The 24,601-nt window shown below is 32.5% G+C and overlaps 1 protein-coding gene across 1 annotated transcript in view; it reads right to left on the reverse strand.

Moving 5' to 3' along the window:
• PIGK (phosphatidylinositol glycan anchor biosynthesis class K) overlaps nucleotides 1–24,601 on the reverse strand; it is a 125,694-nt gene that overhangs the window by 34,141 nt on the left and 66,952 nt on the right. Inside the window, exon 10 of the mRNA XM_079129160.1 lies at nucleotides 2,500–2,584. Coding sequence (XP_078985286.1) covers nucleotides 2,500–2,584 — 85 coding nt within the window. The remainder of the gene's footprint in view (nucleotides 1–2,499; nucleotides 2,585–24,601) is intronic.

The following is a 24,601-nucleotide window of genomic DNA, read 5'->3' on the forward strand; positions in this document are numbered from 1 at the left end:
TCCTGCAACCTCATCAGTTTCTCATATTAATTTTACTATTTATAACTTGGGTCTCTTGGGTTACTCAGATGTATAATCAGTCATATTTGGTAGGACCACTAAAAAATGGTAAATAATTTGGCGGTACCAAATGGTAAATAGTGAGAACCTAAACTAGTTCCCAATTGTAAGACACAGTTTAAGTATCATACATAAAAAATGAATTAGTCAAAGACTAAAACTCATTCCTCTCTTCTAGTTCTCAAGTTGCTCCTCCTATTATAGCTACCGTCCCTGTCCTCCCTCTTAGAAGCCTCCATTTCTTCTGCAGTTCTAAATGGTGCTAGCAGTGAGAGTCCCTGGTTTCTGATACCTGCATAATAGAGAAGGGACAAAGAGAGGCTGTCCTGATCTTCAAAGTACACATCCAACCATTCAAATACATGTATACATGGCATAATACAGGATGCTGAAAGGAGTATCAATCAATCAAGAATATCCAGAAAGATAATCAAACAGGGTATGCGAACAAATTTATTTCAAATAGAAATGATTTATGTTCTAAAACACATAAAGTATGATGCAAGATTTTGTCATAGAAACAGTCACAGATATAAACTACAATAATGCTATAACTTAGATATATTATAGATTAAGAAGTTTTGTGAAATTAAATCTAATTATCACATTATTTTCTTAGGGAAAAGCTACTTTCAAATAATTCCTTATAAGTCACCTTTGGCAACATAACTCAAATATTTGTTTTGTTTGTTTATTTGCAGTACTGGGGACCAAACCCACAGTCTCCTGCATGCTAGGCAATCACTCTACCACTGAGCCATGTCTCCAGTCCATAACTCATATATTTCTTAAAGATGATTTGAACAACTCATTGACAGTCCCTAAGTTACAGTACAGTCAAAAAAGGGAAATAAAAACAGGAATAAATGAAGAACTTGATATTAACAATAACCTTTCCTGACTACTCCTTGGGAACAGAAATTTGTTCAATAAAAATAAAAATAAAATTTAAAAATTCCTACCATATGAAATTTCACAAAGATTGAAATTTTATAAAATTCAGTACTACAGAATTTTAATTAGAATGTTTAGACTTCAGTCTTAAAATTAACAGCCTTTTATACTGGAATTAAAAAAAAAAAACTAAAATTTTCACCAGAGTCAAAATTCTTCATCTTTGAATTCACATAGTGTATGACTATAAAACACAGATGTTATATAAACCAGGTAGTTTATTGGTTCATTCATGCTATAAAAATATTACTGACATTTCATCTGGTCAACCATCTTAAAGGTTAATTCTTGTTTCCTCTTCAGATTTTATTCTAGGTGAACTGTTCTAGGCAGATTCTATTTACCTATTCTGAACAAACCACAAACTGTTTCACTGCTCACTCTTACTGTTAAGAACATATTGACTTGCTGCCTGCTCTGCTGTTTAATTCATTTATGCTGAGAGTCAGGCATGAAGACAGAATTTTAAATTTGACATTTGCAGACTGTTAGGTCATTTAAGCTCTGACAACACTAGGGAATTCCTGACATATAAACTGGACCTGATTACCAAGCACAGATGAGCTCCCCAAAGGGGCAAATTTCTGACCATTTTTTAAAATAATTTCTCAATGAATTTTATATGGGTAAAAAGATCTACATAGCCAACATTTTAAAGTAAAAGTCCCTGTTTCTTTTAATAAACTCGAATTGCCATTTCTAATCAGCCCATAGTTAAATAAAATTTCTTTTGAATGAAGAAGACATATGAAAAGACTCATGATAATAATTAATATTCATAAAAATTCTAAGAAATTCTGACATGTAACAGGGCTTTTAATATTTCCTATCATCTGTAAGGATCTAAAAAATCTTCTAGGTATAAAGGTTATAATGCTAGTTAATAGATCAGTTAGAAGTATTAGATTCTGGCCCAGCAGGACAGAGGTTATATGCTGCCAAAATTATAGTACAAAGTCTAAGCTTAAATACTTAACAACACTGCCTTTTCTAAGATTATCATTATGTAGAAGGGATGAGAGAGTCATTACAATTGGAAATGAACAAATTGCTCACATGACATTCCGAATTATACTTTACAAGGAGCTGATAATGGAGGAGGGGGGAGAAAATAGGGCAAGATTGTTTTCTCTTTTTAGCTACTCCAAAAAATGATTTTTTCAGCTTTCTCCTCACTAACAAGTACTATAAACAATGGTTCAAAATGAAAGTTTTCTGAAATTAAGTTTTGTTATTAAGCAATGACCAAAAGTTAATTCTGATTACCATGTATTTCACATAAGTAAGAATTCTAGTGTTACATAGCAAGTAGTCTTTTAATATTGTGAGACTTTTAACGGTAATAAGTGTAGCTGAAGGAGGGATAGATGGCCTGGAATGCCTTTCAGCTATAGCACAATGATTCTGAAGAAAACTAACAAAAGCAATTATTTTTCAGAGATTAAAAATCTTGTTTCTTTCAAAAGAATAAAATGGAAAGCAAACCTGGTGTATTATCTGAGCTACAGGAAGTTGTTCAGCATATTTCAGAGGTTCCATTAGATCCTCATCCATCCTATCTTCCGTATAGCTGGAAAAAAGGAATTAAAAAACACAAAGCTAAGGCAAGTACTATTTTTAAACATGGAAAAATATGCCAAGTGTGAAATATATTACAATACATATATATAACATAAGATTTTAGAATCATTAGTATGTATCAATAATCTTTGAAAACCACCCAACAGAAAATTTTCAATGACATAACCAAAAATGTATTCAAACTGCACTTAATTACTATTTTATAAGATTAGCTAACAGCACCTAAAATTCTCAGTTCCTGACTTTCACTCCGAGCCCTGTAGATGTTTAAGAACTCTCTATTCATAGGAGGTAGTTTTTATCATAGCATTTAAAGACCTTCAAAACCTGGCTCCAACCTTATGCAAGCCTTGTCTTTATCAACACCTTCTCTGTATACCAGTCTGTTGTTTTGGCCATATCCAACTCCTCTTCACTGCGCATTAGGCCTTGTATCTTCAGAACTCTTACTTTTCCCACACTATTACATCTGTTACCACCAATCACCAATTCTTTTCTTTGTTCTTAATGGTCTAGGTACACTGTTTTTATCTCCTAAAAGATAAAAACCATGCCTTGTTCTTCTTTGTATATCCAGGTTTGCCATATAATACTCAATGTTTGTTGAATGAATATATGAATAAAATGAAATAAAAACTGATTTTTCATTTTATATGAAAAATATTTCCTTTAAAGATCTACATTTAAAATGAGATGCAGGGCTGGGGTTGTAGCTCAGTGGTAGAGCGCTTGCCTAGCACGTGTGAGGCACTGGGTTTGATCCTCAGTACCAGATAAAAACAAATAAATAAAATAAAGGCATTGGGTTCATCTACAACTAAAATAAATATTTAAAAAAATGCAAATTGGCATAATGCAAATCTAATACAATATAAAATAGTAAAGGACAGGAATAAGAATGTTAAAAAGGCTTCCTAAATAAAAAGAATCAGATAATTTTTTTCAAAGTATTGAACTTTTTAGAAATAGAAAACACTCAATTTCAAGATAATGAGAACTACACATTTTTAAACTTCCTTTCTATTTTGTTCTGTGAATTACACGTCAACTTATCGACTTAAAATTAGCATTTAAAAACTTAAACTTTGAGTTTTCTTGAAAAATATGTGAAATAAGACTGGCCCAGATTTCAAGGGCTACAGTTAAGGAATCTGATAACTTTGGAGTCTCTCCCAAGAGAAAAGGCAGATATACAAATAAAGATAAAGTTTTATATAGGATTAAAGAACTTGAAGTGTCTCTTATCTAGATGAAAGTTTGTGTATATCTTGTAGGATTAGCATAAAATAAGTAACAATTTTGGGAAAGTGAACATTCTTACTAATAATGAAAAATAAACTGTCTCAAAATACGTTTTACAGAAGAAGAAAGCAGAAAGGAAGTCTTCAGAGGTTAGGAGGAAGGGACAAGGACAGTTATTGTTTCATAATTACAATTTTAATTTGCAAGATGAAAAAAATTATAGCGATGGATAGCGATGATACATAATAATGTAAACATACTTAGCACAGTGGACTGTGTACTACAAAATGGTTAAAATAGTAAATTTTATGTTATTTACCTATTATAAGCTGAATTATGCCCCCCCCCCCATTCCTAAAGTCACATTTTAAAGCACTTACCTCCAGTAACTCAATACAACTACATTCATAGACTGGGTCTTCAAAGAGGTAACGAAGGTTAAATGGGGTCTTTGGGGTTAGCCCTAGTGAAAGATGAATAAGTGTCCTTATAAGAAGAGGCAATTAGGACACAGAATAAAGGCCATGTGAAGGTAGCAGAGAGAAAAATAGTCATCAAGCCAAGAAGACAGTCCCCAAAAGAATCAATCCTGTGGACAGACAAATCTAGCCTCCAGACTTCAGAGAATACATTTATTGTTTACACCACCCAGTCTGTGATACTTTATTATGGCTGTTCTAGAAAATTCATACAGTGTGCTTTATCACAGACACATAGTCTCGAGCAAACAAAACCAAAACCAAAAACAAACCAAAACATTGTTTTAAAACATTCCACAATGTACATTTCAAAAGTCTGTCCACGTTTTCATGTACAAAAAAACACATGACAGCCACAAAAGAAAAAAATAAATAGGACACCATCAAAGCCAAAAACAGCGCTGTTTCAAAGAACACAATCAAGAAGGTGAAACACACCTACAGATTGTGAGAAAATTTTTGCAAATTATCTGAAAAGACACTTATCAAAAATATGTAAGTATTACATTCAGGAATAAAAAGATATATCACTCATTAAAAGTTTTCTTTCCCCAAAAAGGGCATTCTTAAGCAAAACTGACATCTTTCTGTGTTGGTTTCTTTTTCGCTGTGCTCTAGAGTAGCAAGAATACAGTGAAATCCCAGTTTGATGCCATCATCCTCACTCCTGAGGAGACACAAGCAGTTTCAGTAACTGCTGAAAAACAGATCGCTAATAATAATTCCAAAAGTACAGAGAAATATGAAAAAGTCTCTCTCCTTTGGCTATTGCATAAAATCTAAAATAACAATGTAGAAGATGGAATACATTTTACTCAAAAAATATTTCCTTTCACTATAAAAGAGATTTCCTTAGAGACACAAAAGTATTTGAAATTTGGCAATTTGCTTTGAGTAACTATTTTAAATGTCAAGAAACTGTTAAGAAAAATTCCAAATTGCTACTTCATTTTATTTACACACACACACACACACACACACACACAAAATATGTATTTGTTTTTGGCTAAATCTCTTGCAAGTAAGTTGCAGATATCATGACAGTTCACATCTAAATATTTCAAACATTGAACAACCAAGAAAATGTTTGAGATTTTTCTTTCTAAATGCAATGTTTTTTCAAAGTCACACATATGCAATTCACAAATGATCTAGAGTATCACTAAGGACACATGATTTTTTAAAATTTAACGTTTCACAATCAACCAAAAATTGTTCGTTTTGAATGTCTTAAAAACGTTGTCTGTTGTTTTCTTGCACTATATGTTGTGGTCAAGGGGTGTAATGCCAGCTTGACGTTCTTTCCATTTATTTTAACCTTTAATGTATTTTAAATTTTTACTACTTTTTAAATATTACTTGCTATTTTTTACTTGAAGGCTCAGATGGCCTTTTTCTTCCTTTTTATTTTAAGGTCTACTACTAGGATATATTTTGATATATTTTGAGTTGGTTTATTCTAGATCAATTCTCCCAGGTACACAGGAGACAGGAGTCCTTTCAATATAGAAATTCAGTATTCTATTTCTAAAATGTTTTTTATTAGATTTTTTAAGTACTACTTCTGTTCATTTTTCATTTGTTTTTATAGCTCAAGCATTGAACTAAATATAATGGAGCCTCTCTATCATTTTTTCTCTGATCCTTTTTAATCTCTCCTATTTCAGTGTCACTTTCTTGACTCTTTCATTTCTATTCTCTGTGTTCCTTACTGAATTTTTGGTAATATCTATCTTCCCTTGGGTACCTTATAAAATAGTTTTCATTTCTAAGATGATTTTTGTCAATTTAGAAAGTTGGGTCAGCTCCTATTTCACATATCCTCCTGTTGTTTGTCCATTTCAACTGTGATTTTTTACATATCTGACTCATAGTACCCTTTTATATTACAATAGCTTATTTAGTACAGGTTATTCATGTTCAAGTGTTGCCTTTCAGTTTTCCTTTGTTTTGCAGTTTTCCTTTGACATGTTTTTGTTTTCATTTTTTGTGTCTGTATATACATATCACTTACAAACAAGGCTTGATCTTAATTTTCTATTTTATTCTTATAATAATTTCATACAGATGCTGGTTTCTTTTCCTGTTGAAGATTATATACATTGGCTCTTTGGATTAGTAATGGCAATTTATCTTGTGATGGGGGAAGACAGAAGAGAAGTTGGCTTATTTGGTTTCTCAGTTCAACAGCACCCTCTTCTGTGGCTGTACTGAAGTGTAGTTTCTTTAATAAATGGCACTTTTTTGTGTGGTGGTGGTGGTGGTGCAACAGAATTAGTATTTAAATACTATCTTATTTCCATAAAGCCTTTATCTTCAGTTGTTTTCTTCTTTCCCTTCACGTCTTATATTCCAAGAGGCACCCCTGCCCCTGCAGTCCCCTTTTCAAGATGTCTCCCAGTCTCCCAGAACTAGTACTTTTCCTAAGACTGCCACCTAAAGTCACTCATACTTTCTAATCCATGCTTACAGTATAATTCAGATAGAGAAAACTGCAAATGTTGATTTCAATTTACATGTGGCTGTCATCCCAAGGAAACATAATTTTTTTTCTTGAAGTCACACCTCTTTCTTAAAGTCATCCTAGTATTCCTTTTTATTTAATTAACATTTGAGGTCTTTCAAGGAACCTTCCTAAAAGGTCCATTATCTCTTTCTATGGTCATTCACTAAGAAGGTCTATTTAAATAATTCAATAGGGAAGTAAATTTCTGCATGGAAAAAGTCATGTAATCCTAATTTTACTTAATATTTTCCAAAGAGTTTTTGTAGAAGACAATAGATGAAATTTGATTATTCTATGAAAAATTTTGAATCCATTACAGTAATGCTACCATCTCAAATGAAACTGCAATTCAAATTAAGTCAAATCCTCTTCATAAATAAAAGACAGCTGGCGAATTACAAAGCTTCTGAAATTAGTCTTTGCAATCCCCTTTTGTGTCCTTTTTCTTTTTTAGAGATGCCCAGTGCCCTCAAAACTCTTTCTCTTCTGTGCTATCCAAGTACTGAAATAACACTGTAAAATTATTTATAGTGCCCATGCATAAGGTCATCTCTGACTCAGAAACAGTAAAGTTTTTATTCTATAATACCATATTGAGATCAGATTATTCATGTATAAAATGACAAAGCTTATTGAAGGCTAAAGGCCAAAGCGTCTTTCCAAACACAGCAAATAAACCCAACAAAAAGAACAGGAAAACAAAGACATTATGCTATGTTAGCTAAAACTAAAAATAAAGATCAATAAATAATTTAAAATATATCTAGAGTAATCAAAAATCATCAGAAGAAATTTCCTAAACATACCAAAAATAAGAATCCAACCCAGCACTTAGCATAACCTCTTAAATGATAGCTCAAAAGAATTACTTGATTTTAAAAGTATACAAAAGAGAAACTAATTTCTTCTTACAATCTTTTAACCAGGCACAGAAAGATGTTCATTCCTAAACTGCATTTGTAAAATTTTTCAAGTAGTCATATAGTTGACAATACTTGTTGTGCAAGATAAAACTGACAAATCTGGGGTTCTAACATTCCTAAAAATTTAAAGACACTAAGAGTGAAAAGAACTCTAGTCTGCCAGTCAATGGAGGCAAGCACAAAATGCTATTGGAACTCCAGAAAAGTCCCAAGGGTCAATGAAGACTGTGTGTGTGTGTGTGTGTGTGTGTGTGTGTGTGTGTGTGTATGTGTGAGTGAATATAGATTATGGCAATGAGAAAACAATCTGATGTATCATTATCCCCTATGAAATAAAATTATCCCTCCCAAACTCCCTGCATCACCATTCCTTCCAATTATCAAACTAAAATCTTATAAGAGAAGATATGAGAATATGACTTTGATTATAACCTGCTCTAAAGAGCAAAAGGAAGATGGTAAGCCAGGCAGAGGAGATGTAATATGAGGTAGAGACCAAGAAGTTAACTTCCAAAACAATTAAGATTACACTAATTTATGATCCGACTGTTGAAATGTATTTTATTTACTATCAGCTAGCAATATAGTACAGAGTACCTCCAAACTAAATCAGTAAGGTGACATAATAAAATCCCACAAATCCAAGCTTTAGTTCTCATTCAAGGGACTTTAGAAGTAACCTCATGTCTGGTACAAGTAGAAGACAGCTTCCAAAAGTCACACAACATGCCTACTTGTACACATAAGGAACCATCTTTGGAGCATAACTGTATCAGTGAAGAGGGTGGGAGGAAGGTATTGAGGAAAAAATACTGCCAAAATTATTGAGCATTTACCTTGTACTTTATGCTATTAAATCTATTAGGTGTTATATATGTATTGTTCTAGTTATTTTATTTTTGCTTTCACATACATATCTATGTATACATGAAAAATACACAGAGTATCCATAAATTGTTTCATTAATAAATCATATTATGTATAATTACTTGTTTTGTCATTCAATTACATGAGCCAAATATGTCACTTGCTTTTGTATGTTTCATGAGCTAAGAATGGCTTTTCCATGTTTAAATAATTGAAAAATAAGTCAAAAAGAATAACATTTCATGACAAGTAAAAACTGTATCAAATTCAAATTTCAGGGTTACACTACAAAGAAAAGTTGTTACTCTACAACACACATGGTCTTGGTTTTGACCACCAACACAATGTGTGTCCAACAAAGGCTAAATCATTTACTATCTGGTCCTACATAGAAAGTTTTCCAAACTCTGTGCTAGAATAATTGTGTAGAAGGGAATTTGCTGGGTCACATATTATGCACATTTTAACTTTTGCTAGAAACAATGAAATCATTATCCAAAAAGGCTGTATCAATTTATACTGCCACCAAAAATGTATAATAAGAGTATATTATTTAAATTTCCATTTCCCTACTAAAAACATCTTTAGATGGTCACTGGACATGAGTCTTTTCTCCATTACAAATGTGTATTTTTTGCTTATTTTTCTGTTGGGTTTGTCTTTTAACTTAATCAATGTCCAGTTATTTACATAATCTGTACCAAAATTTTCTGGCTTACATGTTGCAAATCATTTCATCCAGACTTTCTCTTCACTTTTAACTTGTTTGTTTGTTTGGCTACATATATTTTAATTTTGTTTCAGCAAATATCAACAATTTTTTATTAGCTGTATTTTGGGTTAGCTGACTATTCTTCCTCAATCCAAAAGTTATTCACCAGTATTGATGTTTTCCTTTTTACATCTGAATCTTTAATCCATTTGTATTTTGTTTTCACATACAGTGTGAAAGGGAAATCTAATTTTATTTTTTTCTGTATGGCAAACCAATTGCTTCAACATGAATTTTTTTTTTACTTATCTATCTTTTCCTCCAATTTTTATAAAAAAATATATCTATCATATATTGTTATGATGGATCTTTGGGGAGCTTTATAATCTGTTACATATTTAATGAACTAATCTGAATCAATATTACATTCTTTGAATCACTGTGGCTTTAAAAGACAAAGTCTTAGTATTAGAGTAAATGCCTTTCCCACCACAAGTGCCCTTACTCCTTAATCAGTCAAATGGCCTTAGCTATCCTTGCTCCTATACTTGTCTATGTGAATTTGAGAGCTAGCTTATAAGGTTCCACAAAAAAAAAAAAAAAAAAAAAAAAAAATCCTTTAAGGAATAGAATTTGGTAAAGGTTAAGGGTGTATTTTTGAAGTCAGATAGCTAGCACTTTCACTTTTTCATTACGTAACAAGATACAAAGCTTTCTGCATCTGTGGTCATCTGTAAAATGACTATGTACCCCACAGCTGTTCTGAGAATTAAATAAGTTTTTAAATTTAAGCTTTCAGAATAGTACTAGGCTTTTATTAAACACTGAAAATTTAATCCAAGTTACATTACATTTACAAAGTATTTACAAAGTTATGTGAAAATTCTTCTAATCTCTGAATATGGTCTGCCTCTCCATTTAAGTATTCCTTTATGTTCTATAATTTTATAATTATCTCAATAAAGATGAACAGCTTTAAAGATACATACCCAGGTGGATTATAGCTGTTGTTGCATATGTTTTCCAATAAATATGATACATATAATATACATATCTATATACATTGTATACATTTAATTTCTGAACATGCATTTCAAGCAATCTTTTTCTTAATATTTTTTAAGTTGTAGATGAACATCATACCTTTATTTTATTTATTTTACATTGTGCTGACCGAACTTAGTGCTTACCACATGCAAGGCAAGCATTCTACCACTGAGCCACAACCCCAGCCCTCAAGCAATCTTTTATGCTATTAATTTTAACAATTACTTTGAGATCAGAAAAAAATAAATGTTCCTTAAGAGTCCAACACTTTACAGGTATGAAGACTTGCCTTTTTGGCCTACTATGTAACAATATTTATAAACACTTGATCTTTTTTTTTCCAAGCAATATAACTATCTTTATTTGCAGAAGATATAATATTATGATGTCAAATCACCACTCCAGAGAATTCAGTGATAAAACTAAAGAATTCAGTTAAGTAACTGTTTATGCAATAACAAACAAAATAAATAGCCTTTGCATAAACAAACAATAAGTGAGGAACACAATGGCATTGAAAACATTATTTATGATAGTAAATACTTGATCTTGAGCAGAATATTTATTCTCTAATATTTGAATCTATCAAATCAAGCTTATCTATTGTGTTGCTCATATTGTCAGTGGTAAAACTTATGAAGGGATCTTTTGTCAATTTCTGGTAATATGATACTAAAATCTTCCACTATAATGGTGAATTCATCACCTCTTTTTTCTAAGTGTACAAACTTGTTTACAATATTCTGTGGCCATGTTTCTAATTACAAATTTGTATACTTTTCTCCCTGATGAGATAAACCTTTCACTATTAGTTTTCCTCCTTATGCTTGATGATGCTCTTGAGTCTATTTTGCCTAATATTAAAATACTTATATAAACTCTCTTTTGGGTAGCAGCTGCCTAGTAATCTTTTTATTTTCAGTTATTTAATATCATTACATTTTCTGTCTCATTACATTTATTTTTAATCCTACTCTGACCTCTATTTTAACTGTTACTGTTTAAATTTATTGTGATCCATAACATAATTTTAATTATTTCTGCCTTCTTACTTTGTATTTTTATTTTGTCCTGCTTTTTCTATATTTTATCTACATTCCTTTGCTGCCTTCTCATTGAATTTTCTTAATTCCACTTTTTTCTCCTGTATGTCACTAATCTTATTTCCTCTATTTCTATTCAATTTGTGGTTTCTCTCAAAATGTCAACTGTGTCTTTACCTCATTGTCTAATGCTATTAGAATGTATAACCCTTTTCCCAAAACAACACAAAAAAACTGAAAATAATTTAAAACTAATCACTTCCTCTTCTTACATAATACAATGACTACATATATTTAATATTTTGACTTATACCCAAAATAATCATCATCATTGTCATTATTATCATCACAATTATAAAAAAAAAATACTCAGCTTTTGCTTGAATTTACTCACATTTTATCAATTTGTTTAGCTCAGCATTCTTACTTGTAGTCAGATCTCCCTTCTGGCTTATTTTCCTTCTTAAAAAAGTACTTCTTTTAGGTATTCTGATAAAAAACATTCTTTTGTATGTTTGAAATGTCATTTGTTCATTCTTTAATTGTACTTTAGTTGGGTAATACATTCTAAGCTAACAGTTATTTTTTTCTCAGTACTTTATTGATATTACTCTAGTATCTTTTGGTTTCCATTCTTGCCATTAAGGTGTTTGATATCAACATAGTAGTTATCCCATTGTGCATACAGTCAGTCTTCTGTATCTGTGGGATTCACATTTTCAACCAACCAAAGATCAAAAAGTATTTGGAAAAAAATTGTACTGAACATGTATAGACTTTTTCTTCCTTCTTATTCCCTAAACCATACAGTATAACAAGTATTTAGACAGGATTTGCATTATATTAGATATAATAAGTAATCTGGAGGTGATTTAAAGTACATAGGAAGTTATGTATGAGTTATATGAAAATATTACACCATTTTGAGCATATGCTGATTTTAGTATGGGGTGGGGGTGTGGTGGATCCCAGAAAATAGTGAGGGGTCTTTGGCTATTTTTTAAATCCCTTGGTTTGAGGGGAGGGGTTCTAAACTTTTAGTATGAAGGGTGAACTCCTAAATATTCTGCTTGGATTTGGTGAACTACCTTTAAAATGCAAAAGTATAAACCATTATCTCTTTGACTAACACCTTTTACTGATTCTATATTTTCACTCTCCTTTGGAACACTAATCAGTCAATAGTTTCCAATACCACCTTCATGCCCCATAAACTATCTTTTGAACTTTCCATGTCTTTGTCTATCTTTCACATTGGGTGCATCTCTTCAGATTTAACTTCTATTTCTCTTCCATTGTGCCTGATCTTACAAAAAAGGTTGGAATCTTTTACTCCTTCCTACATCTACCTATGCCTTCTGTGATGTGACTTTGTAGCTCTTTCCAACAAAAGCTATAGTCTATTTCTCTAGCTGTTGAATTAGGGTTGGTTTTGTGATTCCCTCTGCACAACAGGATGCAGCAAAAATAACAGTACAGTTTGAAATCTAGACCTCAAAAGGTCTTGCAAACTTTTGAGTCTCTGACATGTGAACTTGCTGAAGCTAAACTCCTAAAGGATGAGAGACCACAAGGAAACTGAGTCAACATCAAAAGCCCCAGAAATGTGGATGTTAGAAACCATCCATACAACCCAGAGATGACTATGAGTTTTTAAAAAAAAACAATATAATCTAGAAGAACCACACTTCTGAGCCGACCCTAAATTGTTGGCCCTCAGAATCATAAGCTAAACAGATGGTAGTTGTTTACAAACATTAAGTTTTGGGCCTGAGGCTGTAGCTCAGTGGCAGAGCACTTGCCTTGCACAGGTGAGGCACTGGGTTCAAACCTCAGTACCACACGTAAAGTAAAGTCATGCTGTCCATTTAAAACTACAAAAAAATTTTTTAAAGATATTAAGTTTTCGAACAGTGTGTTATGTGTCAATACCTAGAGAACATAGCTATTAACATTAGCCTATTAATATTTTAATTTTAATAACTATAGTATTCAAGTAGGATTTTGGTCTTTTTCAAAGGGCCTGATCATTTTTTAATCATCTTGTAATCCTTCTGAATTTCCTCATTTACTTCTTTCATTTTTAAAAATAACTTAAATAGTCCTTTCATATTCTGTAGTTGAAATTCAAATATTAATGTCTTTGTAGATTGATTCTTCTAAATTGTGGTAGGTGAAATTCTGGGTGGTCTTCAGGGTTCTCATCCCCTGGTATTCATGCCCTATATAATCTGCTCTCCATAAGGATGGGTGGGATTGTGACAATGATAGATTTCATTCCAATAATAAGGTTATATATTTTATGACAAAAGTGAAGGAATTTTGCAAATTTAACTAGGGACCCAAATCAGTTCATAATGAGTTAATCAGAATCAGACTGTCCTAGGCAGGCTTGACCTAAACAGGTGATTGATTCATTAAAAGGAACTGGGCCCTTTCTAAAGTCAGTGAAACTCAAAGTGAGAGAGATTCTACTTCTGGCCTTTAAAGAAGAAAACAATCATACAGGAAACTGCTTATGGAAGGCAGCCTAATGGAATTAAGAAATGCTCTTGACTGAAACTTGAGAAGAAAATAGGAATTTCAACCATCTATGTGCAAAGAACTGAATGTTATCAACAATAAGTAAACATGGAAGAGGGATGTCAAGCCTCAGGTGAGATCATAGCATTGGCTACCATTTCATTTCTGTCAGCAAAACTCTGGACAAAAGGCCTGGCTAACCCAGACTTCTGAACTACAGATACTGTGAGATAATAATGGGTGCTGTTTTATACTAAGTTTATGGTAGTTTATTGTACAGCAATAGAAAACTAATACACTTGTGGTAGCTTGCCTTCTCAAAATTGTTTGCAATGTAAGATTATAAATAATATTTGACTAACCTTAATCTGTGAGGTTCTGAGAAACCATGATTGAAGGCAATTCCTCCAAACAAAATTTGAATTTACCTCTGTCTTGCTTTGGCTAGTTATCAACCTAATATCACATCTATTGAGTTTCTTAAGCCAAGAAGGAAATTACAACCCTAAACCACATACGAATATGATTTTGGTTACATATTTTCAGAGAAACCTTTTTCTTTTCCCATCTGTAGCTAAAGCACATCAGAGAAATTTCCATGTTTTTTTCTTCTTCTAAAGGCTATTAAGAGTTTTGTCCTACTCCCTAATTTGATTGAGTTTAGCCTTGGAAGTTAATGGTTTTATGCAAATGCCTTAAGCCCAACTTATCCACCATACGTATCTATTCTAACTCAAAACTCTAGGTTTCTATCGGTGATTATTATCTTACATACCCATACCTTCCCTGTTCACTTAATTCTTGGTATTTAGCTCCTTAAGCATTGCTATCCAAGAAATTTCACTATTGTTTGGCAAAGCTCCCTTAGAACTTCCTATTTAGAGCTCCTGTTCAGCAGTGGGTGCTTGCAAGTAATTTCTGCTCATAAACAGGCTAACATCAAGATGAAGCACAGAGTCCCCTAAAAGGGCACGTTTGGATCAACATACAGTTGGACATATCATTAGAATGGACCAAGAAGGAAATTACAACACTAACACACATAAAAGCCTCAAATCAGGAGACAGACCCCACAAAATGATACAGTCTCTGTTCCTTTCACAGTAAATCTAAAGTAACCTTGCAAAAACAGGCAGTCTGAGCTTTGCTGCCAAGGCATGTTTCGAAAAACCAATGACCAACACCTAGAAACACTGTAAGAAGGTAAGTAAGCCCTTGAAGCTTCTGATGGTCAGCTTTCCTGCTGTGACCAAAATATTTGACAAGAACAATGTAGAAGAGGGAAAGTTAATTTTGGCTCATGGTTTCAGAGGTTCAGTCCATGTGTCAGCAAACTCCATAGCTCTGGGTCAGAAGTGAGGAAAAACATCACAGAGGAAGGTATAACGGAAGAACATGACAACCAGGAAGCAGAGATAGACCTCTGCTCACCAGGGACAAAATGTAACCCCAAGCCATGCCCCCAGTGACCTACTTCCTCCAGTCACTCCCTGTCTACCTACAGTTACCAGCCAGTTAATCTAGATCCAGTGGATTGATCTACTAATTAGGTTACACCTCTCACAATCTAATCATTGCACCTCTGAATATTCTTGCATTGTCTCATACATCAGTTTTGGGGGGACACTTCATATCCTAACCATAACATAGTCCCTTACATGGAATTAGGGGGCCCCACCAACTCTAGTTCAATCTGGGAAAAAAACAGCAATACTATTCCAAAAATCAGTGTTTTTCTCTACACACCTACTCTCTTAGCAGTTCAGTTCTGTATTTAAAAGCATATTTGTGCAATTTATAGATCATCTAGGTATTTTATAAGAAGTTTTTCAGAAAAATTCAGTCAGCAACAATCCCAAAAGTGAAGTCGATTATTCTTTATTATTAATTCAAACCATCTATCTCATTTATATTAATTTCTTGTGGAAAAAGTAAAATATCACATCTTATCCTGAATTCTGAGTATTCTCTTATTGAGGACTGTCTCTTTTTAATGAAATTTCAAATTCAGAATGCCAAAGGCCTTAAAGTCAAGTTGTGTTTTTATATAAGGTAAGACTGGGATTTTTTGCACTCAGTGTTAACTCACAGGCAACTCTCAGGGACTTGTTACTACCAAAAGTTACCTAATTTCTGGATATTTGAGATTTTCTAAATTCCAAAAAAGAAAGAAAGAAAAAACTATCCTTAACACTAAAACCATACATGATATATTTTAATCACTTTCTAGGATTTAGAAGATATCTATTGCAGTATTTGGGCATACTAAATAGAAATCATGATGAACATCTCTTATTTTTTTAAAGCCTAATAAGGGCTTTCCCTTTAGTTAAATATAAGATTTTAAATGTATGCATCATGTTTATGCAAAGCAATTACAACAATTACAATTTTATGTCTTACCATATAGCTCATTATAATCTATCTCAGGACCTTAAAGCAAAAGTGCAGAAGACTGTCATGAAACATTCAATCTTTAAAACACCTAATAAAAATCTAAAATATTAAGTTCCTATCTCTCAAATATTGACGCTCTAGTCTATATATACATTGTTGGTGTGAAGTAAAAAATGTTTTTAAAAATTAGACACAATAGTTTTAATAAAACCCAGTATAAACTGCTCACAGAATAATTCTAAATTTCTAACTGGCAATATAGTTCTGACCAAGTAAATTAGGTCCATTACTACTATAATGAACTAAAACTTTTATGAGAAAAATTAGCAACATAAAAACATCAAGAAATAAGCATTAAGTCCTGAAACAGAGTTGTATAGTTTTTTGTTTGTTTGTTTGTTTGTTTGATATGTGGTGCCAGGGATCAAAGCCAGGGCCTTGTATATACTATGCAAGTATTCTATCACTGAGCTTCATCCCAGCTTCCTAAAATAGAGATTTTAAAAAATTATGAAGGTAAGTATGAGGGTGACAAAATGGAATTCTAAGCCAACATTCACATTTAGTTATCATGTGACAAATTCAGGTATTCTGAGATCATATCCTATGAACCCTGTACTTCATTAATTTTTGTTTGTTTTTCATTCCTTGGGAAACAATACTGCAAAATATTAATTAACATTAGAAACTGATGCCATCAGATAAAGAGCAAAGAAAGGCTCTTTATATTGAAGTTAAAATGAAGTTGCTCAAACTCATTAAAAAAGGCATTCCATAGCAATATTCCTTAGTGACTGTCAGAATAACATCACAATTTGATCAAATTAAAGAAAGTACAAAGTCTAGAATATTACAAAGTATGATAAGAATTTCACAGACATGAATTTTTAAAAAGATAGGAAATAATGGAGCTGGTCAGTATTGGTAAATTAACATCATCTTTAGCTCAAATCAAAATTGTCAATAAATCTTTGTTTCATGAAGAAACATGTTTCTCTTTCTTATATATTTAATTACTATTCATAGTAACAGGACAGGGACAAATCAAGCATGACTTTTATTCAGTCTTCTGCAATTTCTTTTTATGACAAAATTAACATTGAAAAGAGAAATTTTAATTACCTCATAGAAATTTAGCTATTATATTATTACAAATATACTTTAAACAATACTATGTCAATTTAATGAAAACTCACTAAATGACTTTACTTTCAGGTTTTGGTTCCCTTTTGGCTTTATTTTTTAAAGTTTATAATGAAATTTCAATTTACTAATTAGCAATGACAATGATAGTTTTCCAATAACAACAGTGACCCCAATTTCCATCAATCATGAAGGATATTGCCAGCAAACACCTCAGGGCCCCATCTCTTACCAGGTTCATTTTGTCCCACAATAAAATCTACAGGTAGTTGAATGTGAATATTATGATATCAACTATGAAGATAAATATGAGAAGACCAGGCTAATAATAATTCCTTTCAGAATGGGCCATATATGGTGTTTTTGTCACCTTTTTTGCTGCTGTGATGAAAAGATCTGACCAGCACAACTGTAGAGGAGGAAGTTTATTTGGGGGCTCATAGTTTCAGAGGTCTGTCTATAGGCAGCCGGCTCCACTGCTTGGGGCTTGAAATGAGGCTGAACATCATGGAGGAAGAGTATGGCAAAGGGAAGAGCTCACATGGTAATCAGGAAGTAGAGAGAGAGAGGTCTCCCCTTGCCAGATCCAAACAAATACACCTAATCCCCATCTCCTCCAGTCCCTTTACCACTTCAGTTATCACTCAGGTAACCCCTAGCAAGGGATTAATTCACTGATTGGGTTAAGATTCTTACAATTCAATTACTTCTCCTCTGGGCCTTCTTGCATTGTCTCACATGTGAGCTTTTGAGAGATACCTCACATCCAAACTATAACCTATGGCATGGCTGATAAAAATGCAAATCAAGCTATTTATATAGCACTATAGTATACCATAATAAAAGAAGGTAAAAATCCACTGTATCTCTTTCACTACACAAGACATCAACATGACTGCAATGAGTTTTAGATGGTAAGTATGCTCATTATATATACATTATCCCCAATCCTCAAAATTAATCTAAAAGTACAAAGTAGACCACCCTTTTAAAGATAAACTATCTGAGTTTCAGGAAAACTAAATAAGATGCCTGAAAGCACAAAGCAAGTGACTAAACCAAAATATGAATGAAGTCTTATTCACTGTCATTTTGTTCCTACTATAACCGGTTGCCTCAAAGGTTTCATGGAGAACTAGGATGGGCAATGTGTAACTGAAGAATACCTGAAAACCAGATTAAAAGATAAATTGTGTTCTGCAAAAATGACAATTTCTAAAGCTGAGATTAAAGATGTATAATATTAATATAAATGTCTTCTGTTTCTTGCTTTACCTAATCCTAGTGTTATATATATAAAATCTTTGGAAAATTCAATCTACATTTCCCTACTTAGAAATAAAAATTACTTTACCCTTATTACTAATGAATTACAAATAATCCTCACACAAACATCTTAACATTTTTTTGACTCTTGAATTTCTTGGTCCAGTATTTAATAATATCCAAACTAAAAAAAAAAAAAAGCCAGAGAAGTGATAACTCAAAAGCATCCTGTATTTTATGGCTAAAATCACATATGGTTAGTTTTCTTATAGCAAAACAACTTACATACACAGAAAAACTCTTATTCTTTATCCATATGTACAAATATATAATATTACTGCCACCTTCTGGTAAAAAACACAATTTCCCAGTTCCTCATAGTATTTCTACAAATGAAAATCCTCCAAATATGAAATAACTTGTTTATGCTAATAAAAGCATAATGGATAATTTAAGCAAACAGCCATAATGTAGTATAATTAGAATTCTAGCAATAATTAATTTTTATCAGTACATGTGATAAGCTTTCTTGATGTTGAACATTTACTAAGCACTTAACTCTATTTGAGGCAAATAATTAAATGCTTTATAAGCAAAATTAAAATTCTCTTAAAAACTATATGATTATTTTTCTCATCTTACATATGCAGAAACTGAGAAGAGTTCAAGTACTTTGCATACACGGTAACATGGCTAGGAAATGGCAGAGGATCTGAATTCACAAGTTGATTTCGATGGCTTTGCTTTAGATTATTATGCTGTAATATCTCCTATAATGTCAGATAATAAACATTAAGTTACTTACTTTAACTTACTTGGAACATTAAGGTTTAAATTGATGGCATAAAATAATATTATACTTAGTATGGCAATCTGGAGAGTCACAGAACATAAAGAATTTTAAAAGGAAGCTGTCAGTTGCAGTGGTGCACACCTTTAATCCTAGCTATCCAGGAGGCTGAAGCAAGAGGATCTCAAATCTGAACCCAGTCTGGTCAACTTAGTGAGACCCCTATCTCAAAATAAAAAATACGATTTTAAAAGGACTAGGGATGTAGCTTGATGGTAAGTACCCCCAAGTTCAATCCCCAGTACAAGGTGGGATGGGAACTGACTCAAAAAGTTACAGAATGTATGATTTCATCTATTTGATAAAGGAAAACTTAGGGACAGAAAACAGATCAGGGGCTTCAAAGGACTTGGAGAAAGAGTGGATAGAAAAGGGCATAAAAAAGAGTTCTTCAGGTGAGGAACACATTTGTTATTATACAACTGTATGCATTTGTCAAAACTTAGAAATATAACCTAAATAAGGTGTTTTACTTAAAGTAAATTATATTCATTTTTAAACAGCTCAAAACAAACTACAGCTATGTGGAATAATATAAATGAATTACACAAAAGCAATATTAGCAAAAGAAACAAAATATAGTGTTTAGGATACATGCTTAGGGAATAAAAACTAAAATGAAGAACAAGAAAATAAATTCTGCAAAAGCTGAGAGAGTAGTTAGTGAACTGAGTTGGGAGTTGACTGGGTAGAGATAAAGGAAAAGAAAAGGGATATGAGTTTCCAACATATCAGCATAGTTCTATTTCTTTATCTGGTCATTACATGAATATCTGCTTTGTGACAACTCATTTTTATTCATATCCTTTACATATTGTATCCTTTTATACAATTTATATTTTGTATCCTTTTCTGCTTGTGTAATAACAGAAATTATTGGGGCAGGGGTAGTACCAGAAATTGAACCCAAGGGCCTTAGCCACTGAGCAACACCCCCAGCCCTTTTTTAGACTTTATTAAGAGGCAGGGTCTTGCTGAGTTGCTTAGGTCCTCACTAAGTTGCTGAGGCTGGCTTTGAAATTGGGATCCTCCTGCCTCAGCCTCCCTAGCTTCCTAGCTATAGGCCACCACAACCAGCTAGAAATAAATATAAGAAAGCAAGTCAAGTAGTTCGGAGTAAATTATGAAAGAATAAAAATGGAACATACAATATTTAGAAGTGGGGAGCAATCCTGGATTTGTATATTTGCATCATTGTTTGTTAGATATGTGACTTTAGGCAGACTTCTTGACCTTTCTCAATCTCAGTTTACTCATCTATAAAGTGGAGAAACTGCACCTGCTGCATGAAGTTATCATATGGATTAAATGAGATTGATGCAAATATCCTTCAGGGTATCTGCCTAGTTCCAAGTTAACTTCTGGAGTTCACTTTACTCACATTTGGTAGGTTCCAAGCAGTCACATTTTTGTGTTATATGACCCTTATTACTTCCCAGTTGGACCAGAGGTGGGCACTTGACCAACCTGAGTTGATTACAATGTCTTTTGTAAAATGTAGAATGGGGAATGAGAATTATTCTTTGGGCTTTATCATGAACAGAAGAGATGTAAATCTTCAGAACACTATCAATGAAAGCCAGAAAAGGAAGTAAAAAAATCAATTTCATTTACAAAAGTATCAAAAATAAATAAATGCTTAGGAATAAATTCCACCAAGAAAGTGAAAGATCTGCACACTGAAAACTGTAAAACAGAGATGAAAGAAATTGAAGACACATATAAATGAAAACATATCCCATATTCATGAATTTGAAAGTGCTATTAAAATGTCAACACTATCCAAAGCAATCTAAATATTCAATGTAATTTGTATCAAAATTCCAAGAACGTTTTTCACAGAAATAGAAAAATCAATACTAAAATGTGTATGAAACTACAAAGACCCCCAAATAACCAAGGCCATAATAACCAATAGTAACCAAGGCAATCTTGAACAAAAAGAATAAAGCTGGAAACATTATAATATCTGTTTTTTAAAATAAACTAGAAAGTAGCATGGTACTGGTGGACAAACAGATACACAAACCAATGGAACACAATAGAGCTCTCAGAAATAAATCCACACTCTTACAGTCAACCAATCTTCAACAAGATACTAAGAACACAGAGAGGAAAAGGCAGTGCCTTCAATAAATAGGCAAAAGTCAACTGTCAAGACTTAAAAACTTAGAACTGTAAAACCACTAGAAGAATTAAAACAAATAACAATGACAACAACAACAAAACATTTTGACACTGGTCTTGGCAATGATTTCTTGAACATGATCACAAAAGCACTGGCAACAAAAAGCAAAAACAGATAAATGCAATTGCATCAAACTGCATAGCTGCATAGCTTCTACAGAGCAAATAAAAGCAATCAATAGAGCAATGGGACTACCTACAGAATGGAAGAAAATACTTATAAACCATATGTCTGATAAAAGATTAATGCCCAAAATATAAAACTTAAATAACTCAATAGTAAAAAAAAAAAAAAAAAAAAAATCATCCAATCAAAAAATAAATAAAGGATCTAAACAAACATTTTTCAGAAACATATAAATGGCCAACAGGCATATGAAAAAATGCTAAACATCATAATCATTCAAGGTAGTACAAATTAAAGACAATGAGATAACCTTCATACCTGTTAAAATGATTACTAGTAAAAATGCAAAGATAGAGAGGAAAGGGAACCCTTAAGTACTGCTGGTGGGAATGTAAATTAGTACAACCATTTCAGAAAATACTATGAAGGTTCTCAATAAATTAAAAACAAAGCTACTGAATAATATTGCAATACCACTTCTGGGTTATACATCCCAAGGAAATTAAATAAGTGTGGTAGAGATAACTGCAATCCCAAAATCACTGTAGCATCATAACTTTATTCTACTCAATATACCTAAGTTTCAGAAAACACACTAAACAATTCCTATTACATAAAACTACTTCTGTCAATTTTATGTATTAATATCTTCCATCATATCTGATTAGTAGTGTATACTACACTACTACACAAAATATCTTTTAAAAGGTCAATCTCAACTAACGGATTGAATTGTTTCTTTAATATATATGTAGAAATAATATTTTTAAAGCATAATTGCCAATTTTAAATACTGTATTGGTGTTTTCAAACTAAAGTATGAAAAATACATACACATTCTAGACTACCACTTCCTTAATAAAATAGTTGGGTTTTTGTGTGTGATACCTGATTTTTGGTAAATACTCCTGTTCTCTAAATAAACTTTCATACAGTGAAAGCCTCTGACAAAATTCAGCAGCCATTCAAGACACAAACACTGAAGAAACCAGGGATAGAGGGAAGTACCCCAATATCATAAAGGCTATATGTGAAAAACCCAAATCCAATCTCATAATAAATGGGGAAAAAAATCTGGAAAAAGACAAGGATGTCCACTCTCACTACTCCTATTTAATATAGTACTAGGAATTCTAGCAACAGCAATTAGGCAAGAGAAGAAAATAAAAAGGGATTAAAAACAGGAAAGGAAGAAGTCAAATTATCACTATTTGCAGATGATATGATCCTTTACCAAAAAGATCTTAAAAAAAAAAAAAAACCAAAAAATTGCTAGAACTAATAAATTTGGCAAAGTAGCAGATTATAAAATCAGCATACAAAAATCAATACCTTTCCTATATACCAACAATGAATCTGCTGTGAAAGAAATCAGAAAAGCAATTCTATTCACAATAGAAATAAATCTAACCAAGGAGGTGAAAGAACTCTACAATGAAAAGTAGAGAACTTCAAAGAAAGAAATTGAAAAAGACATAAGAAGATGGAAAGACTTCTATGTTCGCAGACAGGCAGAATTAATATTATTAAAATGGCCATACTACCAAAACAATATACAGATTCAATGTAATCCCCATCAAAATACCAATGACATTCCTCACAGAACTAGGAAAACACAGTCCTAAAATTCATCTGGAAGAATAAAAGACCCAGAATACACAAAGTAATTCTAAGCCAAAAGAGCAATACTGGAAGCATCACAATACCTGACTTCAAATTATACTACAGAGTTACAGCAACAAAAACTGCATGGTACTGGCGTAAAAACAGATACTAGACCAATGGTTCAGAATAGAAGACACAGGGACAAACCCACCCACCTACAGTCATCTGACCCTTGAGAAATGGTGCTGGGAACACTGATCATCCATCCATGTGGAAAAGAATGAAACTAGACCTTTATCTCTCACCCTGCACAAAAGCAACTCAAAATGGATCAAAGACTAGGAATTAGAACAGAAACTGCAACTCCTAGAAGAAAACACATAGTCAACACTCCAGCTTATAGTCACAGGCAATGACTTTCTCAATAGGACCCCTAACACTCAGGAAATAATGCCAAGAGTTAATAAATGAGATGATATCAAATTAAAAAGCTCATGCACAGCAAAGGAGGCAATTAGGAATGTGAAGAGAGAACCTACAGAGTGAGAGAAAATCTTTGCTACCTACTCTTCAGAGGATTAATATCTAGAATACGTAAATAACTCAAAAAACTTAACAGTAAAAAAATCAAATAACCCAATTAATAAATGGGCCAATGAATTAAAGACTTCTCAAAAGAAGATAAACAAATGGCTAAAAATACACAAAAAAATCTTCAACATTAGCATATAGGGAAATGCAAATCAAAACTCCACTGAGATTTCATCTCATACCAGTTAGAATGGCAGTCATCAAGAATACAAACAAGAATAAATGCTGAAGAGAATGTAGAAAAAAAGTAATACTCTCACACCTTTGGTGGGATCACAAATTAATATAACCAACTATGGATATCAGCATAGAGAGCCCTCAAAAGACTAGACATAGAACTACCATATGATCAGTTATACCACTCCTTGGTATTAATCCTAAAGAATTAAAGTCATCATACTACAGTGATACAAGCATTCCCATGTTAATAGCAGCACAATGCACAACAGCCAAACTGTGGAACCAGCCTAGATGTCCACCAATAAAAGATGGATAGAT

Source organism: Sciurus vulgaris (genome assembly GCF_902686455.1).
Source record: "Sciurus vulgaris genome assembly, chromosome: 1".
Lineage (NCBI taxonomy): Eukaryota > Metazoa > Chordata > Mammalia > Rodentia > Sciuridae > Sciurus > Sciurus vulgaris.